The sequence below is a fragment of the Zootermopsis nevadensis genome, unplaced genomic scaffold (genome assembly GCF_977971745.1).
Source record: "Zootermopsis nevadensis isolate Lab colony 2312 unplaced genomic scaffold, Znev_1.0 Znev_ptg000024l, whole genome shotgun sequence".
NCBI lineage: Eukaryota > Metazoa > Arthropoda > Insecta > Blattodea > Termopsidae > Zootermopsis > Zootermopsis nevadensis.
In genome coordinates this window covers 8,832,301-8,848,439 of record NW_028259156.1, presented here as the reverse complement: position 1 = coordinate 8,848,439, position 16,139 = coordinate 8,832,301, and the positions used below count along the sequence as shown (strand labels likewise).

General features: G+C 36.1%; 1 protein-coding gene across 13 annotated transcripts in view; it reads left to right on the top strand.

Annotated features, from left to right (window-relative positions):
• The window catches only part of LOC110827981 (E3 ubiquitin-protein ligase sina-like), a 635,101-nt gene that overhangs the window by 497,197 nt on the left and 121,765 nt on the right, over positions 1 to 16,139 (top strand). For 10 of the 13 annotated variants that reach the window (XR_015536943.1, XR_015536944.1, XR_015536941.1 and 7 more), the window contains one exon: positions 5,895 to 5,955. The exons of the other annotated variants lie outside the window; for them this stretch is intronic. Coding sequence is in view for 3 of the 10 variants with exons in the window: in XM_087355370.1 (XP_087211496.1) it covers positions 5,895 to 5,955 (61 nt within the window). In the remaining 7 variants the exon portion in view is untranslated. The remainder of the gene's footprint in view (positions 1 to 5,894; positions 5,956 to 16,139) is intronic. 13 annotated transcript variants of the gene reach the window in all.

The window sequence follows — 16,139 nt, the reverse complement described above, 5'->3', positions numbered from 1 at the left end:
ATGTTTGAGTGATGTTCTTTTATGATTAAAGTTTAATGTATTTTTCTGTAGTTCAAAAAATGTCAACGGTCTTCCTGTTCCTATAAAAATAAGTATTTTAGTATAAAATCTAAATGTCTGTCATACGAGATGGCTATGTATTTCAGTCTTGAAACCTGTTTCTTAATCAAGAATTTACACGAAATTTACGTGCTGTTTATAATCTTGGTGGATAATATCTGTGAATTCTCAAATTGTGTGTGCCAACTTTATTTTCGGATAAAACCATTAAATATCTATGTGCTAGACTATGTTATATTCCGTCTTTAAATATTGACGGGTTAATTACTTAGGCTTCGTAAAACGTGAAACTTCTGTTAATTGTTCTATGTAAAACGACTGTTTCATTTTAGTTACAGCATATTTAACCTATTCAGAGACGAAACATTTTATGAAAGATGATATTAATTAATGTATCTTGTTAACAGGCTACGTTCATTATTCAAGCCGTGGTTCTTATTACTCAAGAACTTGAAGTAGAGGTCCTCTGAGAGAAGAAAGTTTTCAGAGCCGCGGGAGTAAGAGAGAAAGAGAATATAATATTATCAAGTCAGAACTGTATCCTGCGCAATTTATTTCCAAGTTCTGAGACGTTTATTGTTCTACGTTCTCTCTGAACGTACGCAACATTTGTATACATTCGGTTTAAAGAAACCTCCGCCTTGATTCTTCTGTTGTGCTGAAGTAACTTGTTCTATAACACTTAGGAAGGACTCAGATTGTGACCCTTGAAGAATATTCGTGTTTAAGAAGAAGAAGAAGAAGAAGAAGAAAGATCAGGTAGCTGCATGATCCATGATGAGAAGCTTTATAACGTGTAACTTCACCAAGCTGTGCTTTGGCGTTGAAAATAAGGATGATTTCATCTGGCACGCGCGAAAGGGTTAGGGCATACATACAAAATTTAAACCACAAAACGTAAAGTAACATCTACCGATATACTATTTATTTATGGTCTGTTTAACGACGTTGATTAACTACAAGCATAAATAAATTTATTCTAAAATGATTACATTAACCGGTGTTTGCATTCATTGATTTCGTAAGAAAGCTAGTTACGGATTTTTACATTCCTTTACGTTATTCTACTTTTACTTCTGAACTGAGTTTTTTCCAGTTCAATTGTTTAAGTCCGCACATTCTTTCCTGATGAATTTGCGATATATAACTCAATTTGTACGTCAATCGATAGAAATCATTCACTTGGCTTACAGATAATATCGAGTTACATCATTCCGTCTGTAGACGTAGTAGTATTATTTTCTCATCAGATTTTTACGATCTGATTGAAAGATAAATCCTGCGTTAAAATATTAGAATATACCTATAATGTACTGTCTTCATGGTGCAGAGACCTTCTTCATAAGGTAATGGTCGCTGAGGTGCTTAAGAATTATCCCGTTTTTACGGGATCATAAGATTTATTTCCGTAGGTACAAGCGTTTGTCACTGGGTCTTTCTTGACCCAGATGAATCTATCCCACAAACCCTCTCCATACTCCTTTAAGAGACCCACAGTACCATCTCTACACCTAGCTACTCCTACAGATATGTCATGTTCAGGTTTTAATTCTAAACTTTTATGCACATTGTGTATTCCCCATGTATGCTTTACTCCGATATAAATATCACAGCCTAAATATATAGCTTAACCCCGTAAGGCTCAATGGGAACTGAAGATCCTCCTCTTTCAACAATTAATAATTAAATTTTCGTCTTGTATTTATGAGTTTCGTACCATACTCACTTTAAACACCGATTATTTAATTGAATAAAAATTTTCTTGGATATTATCCATCGTCTAGTAAATATAAAACGTAAAACGACGTTTCGGAGATGGGACTTTTTTACTTTGTCCGGAGATAGGGATTAGCTCTATCTAGTGGGCCCAACTGTGTAGGAACCTGAAGACGGAGATAGAGTCCCATCTCCGAAACGTCGTTTTACGTTTTATATTTACTAGACGATGGATAATATCCAAGAAAATTTTTATTCAATTGACTCTTCACCATCGTCAAGAAGTTTTAGATTTGATAAACCGATTATTTACTTAAACAGCATCAACAATTTTATCTTTGTAATGGAGAAGTGTTGTGTTTTCTTTGCGGTACGGACTGAATTCTTAAATTTTGTTTAAACAGGCTTTGATTTAATAGGGTTAATATGCATATAAGTTCTGTAGTTTTCGTGGTGACTAAATTTAACGAAGTCGTCTCGGGAATTCAGCTGCGTTCTGAAACATTTTCCTTAGTGCATGTGCTTCAGTTAGAGGTATAACTTAAAATTCAAATGAATTCCTAAATATTATTTCAACAATGTACAAAGGAACCGCTGGATAAAAGGCATTCCTAGCTTGACCAAAACGGTTTGCTGAGTAAGTGACTAAGGAAGGTATGATTGAATGCGACCGTGGGATGAGAATGGTAGGAGCTCTAAAACAGCACTGCCAGAACCAGCATCAGTAAATATCAAAAAGTTAAAATACCACTTTTATATGAAGGAGGAAAAGAGAGTGGAGATTGTTCTTGTGCGAGTTCTTTACGTAACCTGCTCAATGGAGGAACGAAAAATGGGTTTTCAAAATATGAATGAATATCAACTGCCAATAAATATAAGATAGCAGTTACGGAGATGTGTGACGAAACGGAGAAGTATCCGTCTGTAACGATTGTTAATTCAAAGTGGAGAAATTTTATTAATTGTCTTTAATATTTATAAGAAATTGCTAGAAAGAACTACTTTGAGGTACCCTTGCTAACTGAATTTAAGATGACGTGATGACTCTTATTAGACTATATTATTTTAATTTAGGTAAACCGACCGTGGTAGAGTGAATCAAATGGGCAGTGCGTACTAGATTAGCCGTGTGCAAGTTATGAAATCAGTTATTCTAAACACAAACGTTCTACCGCTCTTTTTTAGTTGACTTGTTTCTTTGGAAATAAATATTCATGTATTTTGACTGAATAACCTTTATGACATTACTAGTAGTCACTCAGATTAGTCAGGAAACGTCGCTTATTTTATGTAATCTGAAGTTTCATTACTATATTTTCAAGCAAGCCACTGGGACCTATTCTGTGCCAGACGAATCCATTTCATTCTGTTGCTAATAAATTAATTTGTCCACATTATTTGGAATTGTAATGGCACATACAGGAAATAGTTACAGTAATTTAAATTACTGAATTTCAACAGTAGTAGTAGGTATAATGTTAGTATTTTTAAGTACGATATTGTACTTTGTCAGCCTACGTTGTAAAAATAATTTTTGGTGTAGGTTAATTAAATTAAAAATGTCTCAACATGAACTGTACTTCATAGATTATATTAGAGACTGAAAATAATAAAAATATTAAATGAAAATTTCTGTCCGTTTTCAGAAATAATAATGTATGCGTATATTCACTAGGATTTTCTTCGTGTCGTTTGACAATGTGAACATGATTTGACAATCCTGCACAAATGTTTTATGAATTTAGCAGTCGCCTCCATGAAATTGGAGCCACGAAAAAATATATAATACGTAGAATGTTTTAAGCTATATCGTGAAAATTATAGGCGCCATGGCAACCTGGCCTCCAGAGTTTATGCAGGCCTGTCAATAGGAAATAATTTTTTTCAGGTACGCCTATATAAAATATAAGTACATTGATTACATTCGTTGTTAAGCTGATAGTTAAAGAGTAAAAAAGTCTCAAAGTTTTACAGAACATAAGGTGCATTACAGAGTGCATAAGTTAACCACATCCTGAGCCACATGAATCCAATCTATACTATTGCACCCTGATATTTTATATCACTTTTAGTATTATCCTGCATCTACACCAGGTTCTACCAAGTGATATTTAATATTCATGTATTCCGTATAAAATGTTATATGCAATTCTCACCTCCCTTATTCAAACTATATATACAGGTCATTTAATTCTATTGCTTAAACAAATGGAGGCATTGGTAAAATGCTATAATGTAACAATAACGCCATATCGCTGTGATTATTCTCAAAATAACTACGTGCAGAAAAAAGTGAATGGTTTGATGAAGTGTAATGTTGGTGGCTACAGATGTTCGTTCTTTAAAAATTGAAAATGCATTAATATTGATGGTAAGAGCATACGACGAAATACGGCGAAAGAATAGGATCATAGGCCTAAGTGGATTCAGGGGGTTTATGAGCGTGAGAAATTGGTCGTGCTAAAGAACACTGCATTAAGATATTGAGATGTGTTAAAGTGACTGCAGAGAGACGGTAAGCGTCCCGAACTGTCTCCTGAAACAGCAGAGAAATACTGAGTAATGCAGCTGAGTTCGAGGGAAGTGGATAAAAGTCTTAGTATACGTCAGTTATTCAGACCAAACTAAATGGAACTGAAGTTTTGAGAAAAAGTTGAAAAGAGTTGAATAAAAAACTGAAATGGAATGAGCGAGTGAGGAAACTTCTTTTTTATCCTTGGAATCTCTTCTACCATTTTAATCCATTTGACCTCCCCCTTCTTTTTAAATCATTACGGCGACATTTTTATTTCAACTTGAATCGTAAGAAAGTGGAGAGAGTTACTGGTATCCGGTCCATGGGGTGGGGGAGAGGCTGCAGTCTGAGTGTTTGAGGCAGGCAGCAGGATGCCATCTGTCTTCTCATTAGCCAATACTGAACAAGATTTGTACGACAGTTTCTTTGTCTGTATTTGGTATACTGTCGCGTCCATTTTATCATGACACGACGAGTTCTGTGGTTTTGATGAGAAGCCTTTCTGTCACAAGGTCCCAAAGGCGAACATTTAGTACATTATCACAGCCCAGACCTGAACTACAATAATGGGGCCTAGGTGAGATTTAAGGTTCTCACGGCTGCGAGTATGAAGATAACTGCCTTTCGGGATGCTGTGCTATGTCGTCTTGTAAAAGATTACCGACGTTTTAGATGTGTTTTCTAGCTCCATTGTCAGGCCTGATGGAGGCAGCAATACGTCTGAAATTTCTGAAAACACGGAGCAACATTCCAGAAGAGAGTTTGTTTTATTTAAATTGTTGTAAATAACATTAATAAGATGAGGTCTGTAGGAGATAAATCAAATGTTGTATTGGACAGCAGATTTCTTTGATACACAACAGAGAATATAATGCAGATTTTAAGAATAAAATGTAAAGAAAGACATAAAAACGAACAAAACTTGGTGTATGACACAATTTGTGTAGGGACTTAGAAATTGAATGTCAGTTTATAAACTTATATTGCTGCATTACTCTTACCTAGTGCCTAAAAACTTGAAGATTACAATTTGGAAGACAGTGATTTGACTTGTTTTTACTGGCGTGAAAATTGGTCTCTCGCACTAACTATATTGAACAGTGATTGAGATCACATGGTTAAGTATAAAATTTGAATCCAAGAAAGTCCAAGTGGTAGGAGTGTGAAGAGAACTGCTTGGTTAAGAGGTCCGCCATTTTTTCTCTTCATCAAATATAATTGGAATGAATTAAGAGGAATGTGGTGGAGGACATGTAATATGCATGGGAGAAATGCGTACATGTGTGAAAAACCTGAAGTCAAGAGAAAACTTGGTAGATCTAGGTGTAGATGGGAGGATAATGTTACAATGATAAGGTAGTATGGTGCATACTGGACTCATGTGGCTCGGAATAGAGATCTATGGGGAGCTGTTGAGAGCGACGGTAACGAAACAAGGTTTCATGAAGAAGGACGAAATTTTTTGATCAGCTGGGCCACTGCCAGATTCTCAAAGGCTTTCTTTTGTGTTTATTTCCTCATAATAAAATATTAAATTGTTCTCAGTCTGGTCTGTATTTGAGCAACAGACTGGAGTCATGCATAAATGGAACGTTCATTCCAGGAGTTGTTCATCAGATCAGTGGTCCTACATCTTAGTCTCATCACCAACTCAACTGCGGAATGTGAGTACGCACGTTTTACGTTAATAGCTTACATAATTTGAAATGTTTCGAAATAATAGTTCTTATTTTTCCCATCCGGCTTATATTTTGTATTATCTACCAAAGTGTTTTACAGTTAACCGTTTTTGACAAAACCCGTAAGTTCGATTTCATCTGCACATTAAATTATATTTGATGCGTACAAGGAGAATTTCAATTCATGCAAAATTTAATCTTAATTCGTTCGGTAGTTTTCGACACGAGATGTGGTAGCGATTAGTTCATTTCATGTTAATAATTGCTTATCATATTTTACAATTTATTCCACGGAATAATACGTTCACAACCGGGACTTGTATTAATTTGAATCGGTAGTCAGTCATATAAATTTTGCGTGCAATTTATAGAATGAAGAATAATTTCTCGTTCACTGAGTGAAATCTATCCACTGTTCTGAAACAATCGCTGCTCTGCAATAGGCGTTGTCTGCCTCTATACATCTTGTGATTCTGCTGCTTTATCCTTTGTTCCTGTTTCTCTTTGCACTCCCATAGGCGACTAGATTGTTAATGGCTTACAAAGGTCCATACTGTATCCCCATTTCGTGCTGTATTTCCAGCATTACCTCACACTCGTGGACATTCTTTCCCACTAGACACGTCACAGCACTCACACGGCTCTGGTAATGCAGTGCTGCTATCACCCTATCACTGTTATCACCAGACATAACCCCATGTGCTTACTTCAGTATAGGTTTCAGAATCAGCCTTAAAAACTTGATGATTCTCATTAACTTTTATTTATATAATTGTTTTCTTCAGTACCGTAGTTCTCTGTATTTGTTAAAACACTGCTTCTTTCTGAAATGTCGCTTAAGAATATTAAAACTGTTTCTCCGTACACATTATAAATTAAGAAACGTTTGGGTGATATCTAAAACATATTATATAGTGGCTAGGGTACAGGCTTAATATTTATGCGTTTGGAGCTTAATCCTGGCCGTTGACCGACGTGAGTATGAGAGCCAATTATCCAGAATGAGTAAAATCCTGCCTAAAATGTTGTGAACATAAGATTTACCCCAGGCAGTGGTTAAAGCCCACCAAAAATGTAGTGTAATTAAACAACAACTGCCACAACGTTTATGAAAACAGTGCATTTCCGTAAAATAGATTGTTGGGTTTGTTAGTAATATCAAAACCGCAATTAATGTAAGGATTTGGGTGGAAAAGTTCAAGTAATATGGAATGGCCTGCTTTATCTTCAGATAGGCCAAAACATTGAGAATTACTTGTTGCGTAAATATATATGAGCGGTACACGAGCATTAAAAGTACATTTTTGATTTTTGTCCTAGTGACGACGTTTTGGATCGTGTTTTCTGATTTTATAAAGTACAGTTTGCTTTCGAAGCAACTGCATATAGTTTATTTAGTGTTTTGTGCCCTTTACATAACTTCAAATCTGAAACGCCACGTTTTACACCCTTGTTACATTATGAATTTATTTTCGTTTCCCTTGCATCAACATTTGTAGTTGGTTTCTGATCTCGGTCAGACCGTTCGTAAGAGCGTGTTGTGCCCCGTCAGCTTAAAATAGATGTAGCGTTTTGTGTGGCTTACATCCAGAATTGCATGCTACATAGATCTGTATTATAATTCATAGAAGTGATCCACCCAGAGAGAATGTAAGTCCACTTTGCGCAGAAGGTTTTTTTCATGGTGAGGAAAGAATAAGGAATGAAGACAGAGAAGAGAAGAAGTCTTCCATTTTCTCGAAGGGTCCATTACCGTGAGTCCTCTCTCTCTCTCTAACTCAGAACTCTTATTCTTCCTGTCCACGCTCGTTTTGTCACGAGATTCAAGGTCTTTATCTGCTGACCTCCTGCACCACCGTTCCTCAAGCGACTTTCTTCAGAGATTTATCGCATATTTCAGACCACTGCGTTGAGTCACTTCTCTCGCATTTAAATATAACTTTTACATAAAATGAGGTTACGAAACACAGTACTGTAACGCTGTAACGTATGTCTTGCAGAGATGATAACACGGCAGCACAATCAGTAGCCCATGTAATTCTTAGCGTCATGAGATGATAATGTTGCGTCATATTGTGTTGATTATATACTTGTTCAATTTTATCAGTCTAATCACAATAAAATATTATTATTAAATATTAAAATATTACAATTAACATTTAAATATTTAAAATATATTAAAATGATGCTCTCTATCGAAATGTTCGATTTACATTAGAGCATCATCTTTTACACTACATGTTTCAGTTCTAAATGAACCATCTTCAGGTGTATAATCCATATAAACTCAAATGTAATATCCTAAGTGCAATCCTTCGTCAGATGTCCATCAAATATCACAAAGTTTTCCTCTTCCAGACCTATTGTACTTTAATATCGCATTCAAGGTCGTTTCATAATGTATGTCGCGCTTAACATGATCTTGTGTGGGTGAAACGTTTTTCAGTGGTTTTTGTATCGGTCATAAATGAAGAATGGAGGAGGTTCGTCCGTCTGGAAGTATTGCCGTGTTTAAATGTTAATTGTAATATTTTAATATTTAATAATAATATTTTATTGTGATTAGACTGATAAAATTGAACAAGTACTTAGCGTCAGTTTAAATATACTTTTTTTGAAAATATCAACGTCACCCGCTCTTCTCTCCAGACTGCGACTACGCAACTTCAAATAGTAGGAGAGTTTTGAGGAAGATCGTATGAAATTTAGGATAACTTTATTTAACCCTTGATTAATTCATATTTTATTTAACGACGCTATTTTAACAGAGTAGTATTTCTGTAATTGAACAAGATGAGAAGATTGTCATAAATGTAGGGGCAATGTTATGTGGAAATCGTAGAAAATTTTTGAAGCTACAATTGAAGATTTGTCTTAGGTGACCGAGGAAAACTACAAAAAACCTTAGTGAATATATCTCTGTACTAGGTTGAAATTCGAGCCTCGAGGTGTGCAAAAGATAAGATAGAGTTTACCACTGAATTAGGCCATAGAATTATAGACATTTCTTGATGTTATACAACGTTATTGAATTTCCTTTTAGTAAGTCAACTTCACTTATTCTCTTATAATTAGTAGTTATATTATAACAGTTGCATATAGACCGAATAGGTAGCTAGTTTACCTTACGTCAGATGATGATGAGACAAAAGAATATTACAAATTAAGTACTGAAGCTAAACTAATATAAAACTATAAAGGAGAGATGTAATACGATTCTAAGAAGAAAATTTCTGCTGCTAAATTTAAAAATGAAAGAATTTCTAATTCGGTTATATAACGGAAAAGATGAACATTTACACTTTGCTCTACTTCTAAATCGAATTAAGAGTTGTAACAGAGAACAGACAGTCTTGCACATTTTATTTTCGATCGTTTTTATTTTGCTTCTATCCTTGGTTCTTTCTTTCCATTGTCTTCTTATTTCACAATTGCATTCGTCGCACACGCGTTTCCAGCGCCAACAGTATGTCTCGGACGACCCGGATTGTGATGATGGAGACAGTATTTTTGTCCGGAACGTTGGCACGACGTCCCAAGCCAGAAGAAGGTTATTAGGGATTGTGATTGTGACTGCAAGAGTCAAACGTCCGTGGTTGAATATCAAATGACAGTACCAGTAGTAATCATGGTGTCTGGTTTGTGCATTATAGGAGCTGTCTTTCTAAACTTTGATAGATTTTATTTTGATATTTTTAATAAATTCCGCATGGATGTATAAAATAATAATCGAGTTTAGGTCGTATAAGGAAACAGTGACACAATCCTTTATACAATGAACAAGAGTGTATTTATTTTCCGCATAAATATATAGCAGTTTTTAGTTTTTGAGTATGTAATATGCTCAGAGAGGGGATTTTTAAAAATACAGAAACGTTATGAATATTTCTACCAACCTATCACAGTGGATGCTCTTTAAATAACTTTTAAATCCCTTATAAGCTTTTATAATAGACGTAGATATTATGACAATTTTGATTTCTAGAAGGAATCGTTGCTAAAATGAAAGCAAACAAGTAATTTTTCTTAAACGTTTCATGAAATTTATTTACCGCAGCCACTAACTGTGAACAAACAGATGTGATCGCTTTTATTTATAGTTTCCACTAGAAATTTTCAAAAATTGGAGGACGAATTGTGAAGTAAATGAAGAATACTCCTATAGAAAAAATAAATATATAAATTAGCGTTTATACCTGTAACCAGGTATAAGCGTCGTCTTCATGTAAGCTTTGAAAGGTGGTTCGTGTTGCTTTTGACTTGTGGTTAAACAGAGACCAACCGATGAGGTTACCGATCCGCGAGTTTATTATCCAGAAATGTTTCGCCCAGTATCGACTTCTCTCTTCTGTCCTGTCTCTTTCCTAATTGTTTTCTGTAGTCTTCCCTGGGAAACTGTGGTAGTCCATGTCCCATTCCTCTTTATTAAAACAGGAAGCAGGAATAATGGAATAAAACCACGAGACGGAAAAAATGATAAATAGGAAACATATAATTTGAACAACTGATTTTAGCTTTCAAATTATACGCTACATCATATTGAAAATACTTAATTTTATTTTACGAGAGATAGAAGAGGAATGCCATCTTAATTAAGTATTCTGTTGCAAAATAGTAAACAAATTGAGGATAGTCGTTGATCTTGATAGACCTTATATTAACATTTATGTGTCAATTTTAATGAAAACAAGAGCAGAGCGCTCCTATCGGAGCTCCTCGGGGGGTTGGTCAAGTTTTCAAAACGCAAACAACCCCCCCTTCAGTGGTGGGGGTTGGTTGCGTTTAAAAATATTGAGTAAGAAACTAAACCAACCCCCCCCCACCCCGAATGGAGGGTTAAAACACTAGACCAACCCCCCTTCGGGGGAGTTGGTTGAGTTTTAAAATCTTGAGTAAGACACTAAACTAACCCCGAAGGGTGGGTCAGTTTATTGTCTTACTCAAGTCATTTGTTACTCGGCATTGTTGTGTTGGTACAACAATGCCGAGTAAACAAATATACCATAAAATTGTTTGATGACGTCATTTCTTGAAGACAACGGGGAATCACAAATTTTTATAGTAGATTCTTATTTGTGTAGGTAGTAAAGAGACTGCTGGGGAGACCTAGACGTAGATAGGAAGATAATGTCAGGCGGGATCTATGGGAGATAGGAGTTGAAGGAGACTGGATTTTGTTGGCCCAGGACAGGGTCCGGTTGAGGGCTTTAGTTAATTCGGTGACGAACCTACGTGTTCGGTAAGCCATCTAGTTAGTTAGTATACGATAGTTAGACAGTGAGAATACATAAATTCAACGTTTGGTCTTTTTTCCTCATCGACGTATTTTAGTGCTAAAAGTGGAATCTGTCGAAGAATTCATGCCCCATCGTCTTACAGTAGTATGACCTGTCAATTTAGTCCGCGATAACATTTCGATTCCCCATCATTCCTTGCGGATAATTCGCTCATGGGCAGGGAACAAAGAAGGAAAGATTCATTACAACTTCTTCTTGTTTCGTGTGATGGCAGACAACAGCTATATTTCCCCCCTTTTCCTATTTATCTTTGTTTCGTCTCACTCACCATTTTTCATCATTGTCCCCCCTTCTCATCCGCGACTTTGTTTTTCGTTCTCCTTAACTCACACCGTCTGTTATCCAATTTCCTACATCCTTATGCTTGCTCCGTTTTGTCGCTGGTCTCTGCCCCACGTCGTGTTCAACGCGCCATCGTATCAGCTAGGGTAATGGCGGTGCAGCCATTCTCACCCTCTGTCTGCCGTCTTCTTGCCTTTTCCATTCTTCACCTAATGCCTTCTCTGATCGCTCTTTTAGAACACCCATTTGCTAAGGGTAAAGGTCGGTTTGGTAGAAGGAGGAGTGTGAGAAGGAGAATATAACGTCAAGTCAACTATTGAACAAAGTTTTTGGAAGTGGAAGGTATGAGTGAGAGAAGGAAGACACTTAAATGACTTGCCCCGCGTCTGATGATGAGTCAACCTCATTTCCCCGTCCTACAGGACAACTTCAGTCAGAAATCCTCCCATCGTTTCACAGGACGTGAAGATATTTTTTGAGAGAATCGTTGAACCTTACCAATGTTTAAGGTGAATCGGGGAGAAAAGAGAATTGAGTAAAGGAGGAAGCAGAAGGAAAGATATTGATTGGGGTTAGGTTTGATTTGGAAACTCGAGGACCGCCCTCGATGACACTTATCTCTTTTACACATCCCATTTTAATAGATCAGATGCTTCAGAGACTCTACAGATGTCTCTCACCATCTTGATGAGCCCCATAAAAAGAACATGACTCGTTTCTACTTGATAACACCGTATAATGATCAGTTGAAATTGCTTGAAATAAAAGTGAGTGGAAGAGAAGCTATTCCGCACGACTCATAAGTTTTTTTCAACACATTACAGACATGTCAATCTAATATTACCGTGTGCCGCCGTTATTTTTAGGAAAATATAGAATTTCTTTTTAAATTAGAACCTGAGATTTCAAGATTGGATTCATCCGACCCAAGTTAGGGACGTTTATGGGCTTTTATCAATACGGAACAGAACCTTTGGTGTACCTGACTTTGAGTAACATTAATCACATTGTTTAGGTTTGTTATTTAAGACCGTCATATTAGCATTTTACATATTATTCATTGGGTTCTTGTTTAAGAAATCACTCTGAACAAGTGGTGATTCACAATTACGTGCCTGTATAATACAGTGGAACCCCCACGGTGGTCTAGCGGTTAGAACGCTGGCCTTGTAATCCTGGGGTCTCGGGTTCGATTCCCGGCGGTGCCCGAATTTATAACTTGTGTTGGGCAAGGCCGTGGTCTAGGCAACACGGAGTTTTCCTCCGGGGGCTTCCCCGGTTTCTCCGTGGCATCCCAACAATTACTCCACTCACACACAGAAGAAGGCAATGGCAAACCACTTCTGGATCATCTGCCAAGAACGTATATGAACAGGTCCCAGTCCCAGAAAAGGATGGAAGGATCCTGTTCATATGGACCTGTCGTCAGACAGAACACTAAATAATAAAAAAAATAATCTAGTGCACACTACTAATTACTGTAAGATTCACTTTATAGTTGTCTTGTCTCCAAGGGATTAATTACATTGCTAATGTGTTTTTTGCCTACGCCGTACCAAACAAAGGCTTAATTACTGTAACATCATAAGTTAAAAATAGTACGATGAGAACAATACAAATGTAAACGAGTCATCATTCTGAATACAACGAGGATTCTGATAAATTGACGAAGAAGCATTCTCGTACAAGTTTCGCTCTGTACGAACGTAGCAGCAAACGTAGTGACGGTTAGCACTGCTGCTTCGTCTTCCGGAGATCCTGGGTTTAAATACTCGGGTCAGTCACCGGATATCCTGACTAAGGCCTTTATTTGCTTTCCTCCATTACAACAATATCGGGACAATGTCCTAACCCTTTCATATAAGCTTTAAATAATATTTAAAAATTTATAATTTCCTCAAATAAAACACTACTCGTATCCATCATGGAGCTCAATTAGTTAATGCTGTTTACTGGAATAATGGCTGTTTATACTCACGATCTTACGGATCGCGTAAGTACACTCTGTGGACAAAATACGGAGTTGCTAAACTATAAAGCGCGTGATATATTATATATAGTTACTGCAGGGTTTTAAAGTGAAATTAGTCCACGAAAACCCCTAAGACCGAATTTAATATTAGCCATGCCCATTTCTGTCTCAGTTAGTAAAATTTTCATAATTAAGATTTGTAAGGTAAAAATCTGATATGTTGCATTTATCCTTAATGTTAAAAGCAATTTAGAAGGATTTGAGAATTTCATTTCGGTGAGTAAAAAGATGACTGACTCTCTTCTGCCTCCAGCATCAGGGCGATGATGATGGAGGCAGCAAAGACATCGGATTCGTTGTTAAACTTCTACCAGACTACACGTCGCTACAACCCAGAAGACAGTCATCTTCTTAAAAGTTATTTGTTTTAAATTTGTGTAGAAATTTCGCTATGAATTATTTCTCTTTTAACATTCATATAAGTGATACAGTCAATATGGCATATGATATATTATATTTATGCAGTCTGTCATATGAAATTTTGAGATGGCGGGTAATGGCTTCATGCTTTTTCATCCTCTTCTGAATTACATCCTTTTGTACATTTTCCTTAGCTTAATCTGACTTTCTGAAACTAACCTTAATCTGTACCCTATCATATAGTCTATCATAAAACTCTTATATTTCACATAAACTTAAAATTTCAACCTAAGATGAGTTGTCTGTTCTTTATATTTCTCTCATACCGTTTACCTTCAAGTAAGCTATCTTCATTTATTGTCTACTCGGTCCATATCTTTGCTTCAGTCTGGGTTTTATTACTTTGTTACACTTAGCCAGTAAGAATGTTATCTTCTGTAGGCAGCTGGGGACGTCATTTCATTTAAACATGTTATTTGTGGTCTTCTGGGATGTTATACCCTGTAATCTTCTAGTTTATACCATTTTTATGAGGAATAATTTACTGCCATCCTCAGGGTTGAAGAGAGGATGATTACAAAGTCGATGGGTAAAGTCAGAGTTAGTGGAGGATTAGACTGTGAATCGTTTATTTACATTATACAGGTAGCCCTCGGTTTGCGCCGGTTCAATTTTGAGCCGATTCAGAATAACGCCGATTTTTAAACCAGCAAGTCAAAAAGTGAAAAAAATATTTTTTGCTATTATTTATAACATTTTACAATGTTTCTCGTACTGCTGCTTATACTAAATCGTAATTCTTACATAGCTGATTTTGAATAAAAATTATGAAAAAGGTCATCTCTGCAATTACGTATGTTTCGTTAACGCGAATTTGCTCCAATGAGATCGATGAATCGGTAAAAGCTGTTTGTGAAATACAAACTTTTGCATATGCGAGTTTGCTCTTATGCAATTTCATTCCCGGCGCTTTAAACTTTCAAAGGACTGATTTAATCTCTGCGGAGGTGGCGGGGTTATTTTTACTACGCGATTTTCTATAATTCGGCGTCTTACATGAATGCAACTATCGCATAACAGCAGAGATGACTTTACACATCAATCACATGAAAGAATCGCAGTCAACCGCGGGGACTAACGAATTGCCGATTGTAAGTGTATAAAATATATTTTTTAAATTCCATTTGTTTTATTTACGTTATTTCAGAGCTTTAAATGTAATGTCATTATATTACTCGTCAATGTTTTGGTGCTGGGAACGCACTCATTGACTTCCCATTGATTTACATTATAAAAAGAGTTTCAAATTTACGCCAATTCCGTTTACACCGGTTCGTCCAGGCATAAATCGAGGGCTACCTGTATTATTATGTTATTTGTATTTACTGTTACTAACTCCACAGAACAGAGGCTTTCTTTAGAAGCTCGACTACTCAAGACGTTCTCCAACCTTTATGGAACTCAAAGATTATTTTAATAAGAGCCCGCCACCAGGTCCTAGTTTGTGCCTGAGTTTGTGCATTCAAGAAAAACAACAAATGAAGTCAGCCAGTGATTGTATGCGATTAGTCGACTAGTATTCTTCTGGTTCTGTCTCCGTTATTTTGCCAGTTGTGCAGTAGCCTAAACGAATAACCTCTAGAGAATAAGTAGAACTGTGTTATAAGTCTGTGATTTTATCTGGTTAAAATTTCATTGGATATAGACATAATATGAGACTGGGCTTGTTACATGCAGATCATTAGGTTTCCAAACATTTAACTTTAAAATTCCAGAGATTTATCACGTTAATCCTCCGGGATAAGAACATGTTCTTCTTAATTGGATCCCGCCAACTTAGCAAGAAACTCTTTATCTTCTCACAAACAAAATAAAGGGGAAATCAAGTGTAAAATAACTGTTAGAGAAGTTTAGTTAGTTCTATGTTCTTTCAATTATTGACTGTCTACCTAGAAAAACACTCAAGTTTAGTACTTAGGAAATAAGTACTCCTTTTATGATTCTGTAGTTTTTATATAATCTTATAATCTTCCAAGATATAAAAAGTACCATCTTAAAGGAAAACAGAAGAGATAAGAACGCTTCTCGATAAATATGAAGCATGAACATATCTTGTCTTTATAGTACCAATAAATTGTTTTACAAATGTAATGCTGTGAGATTAAAATGTAAAACCAAAACTAACAAATCTTCTTTTC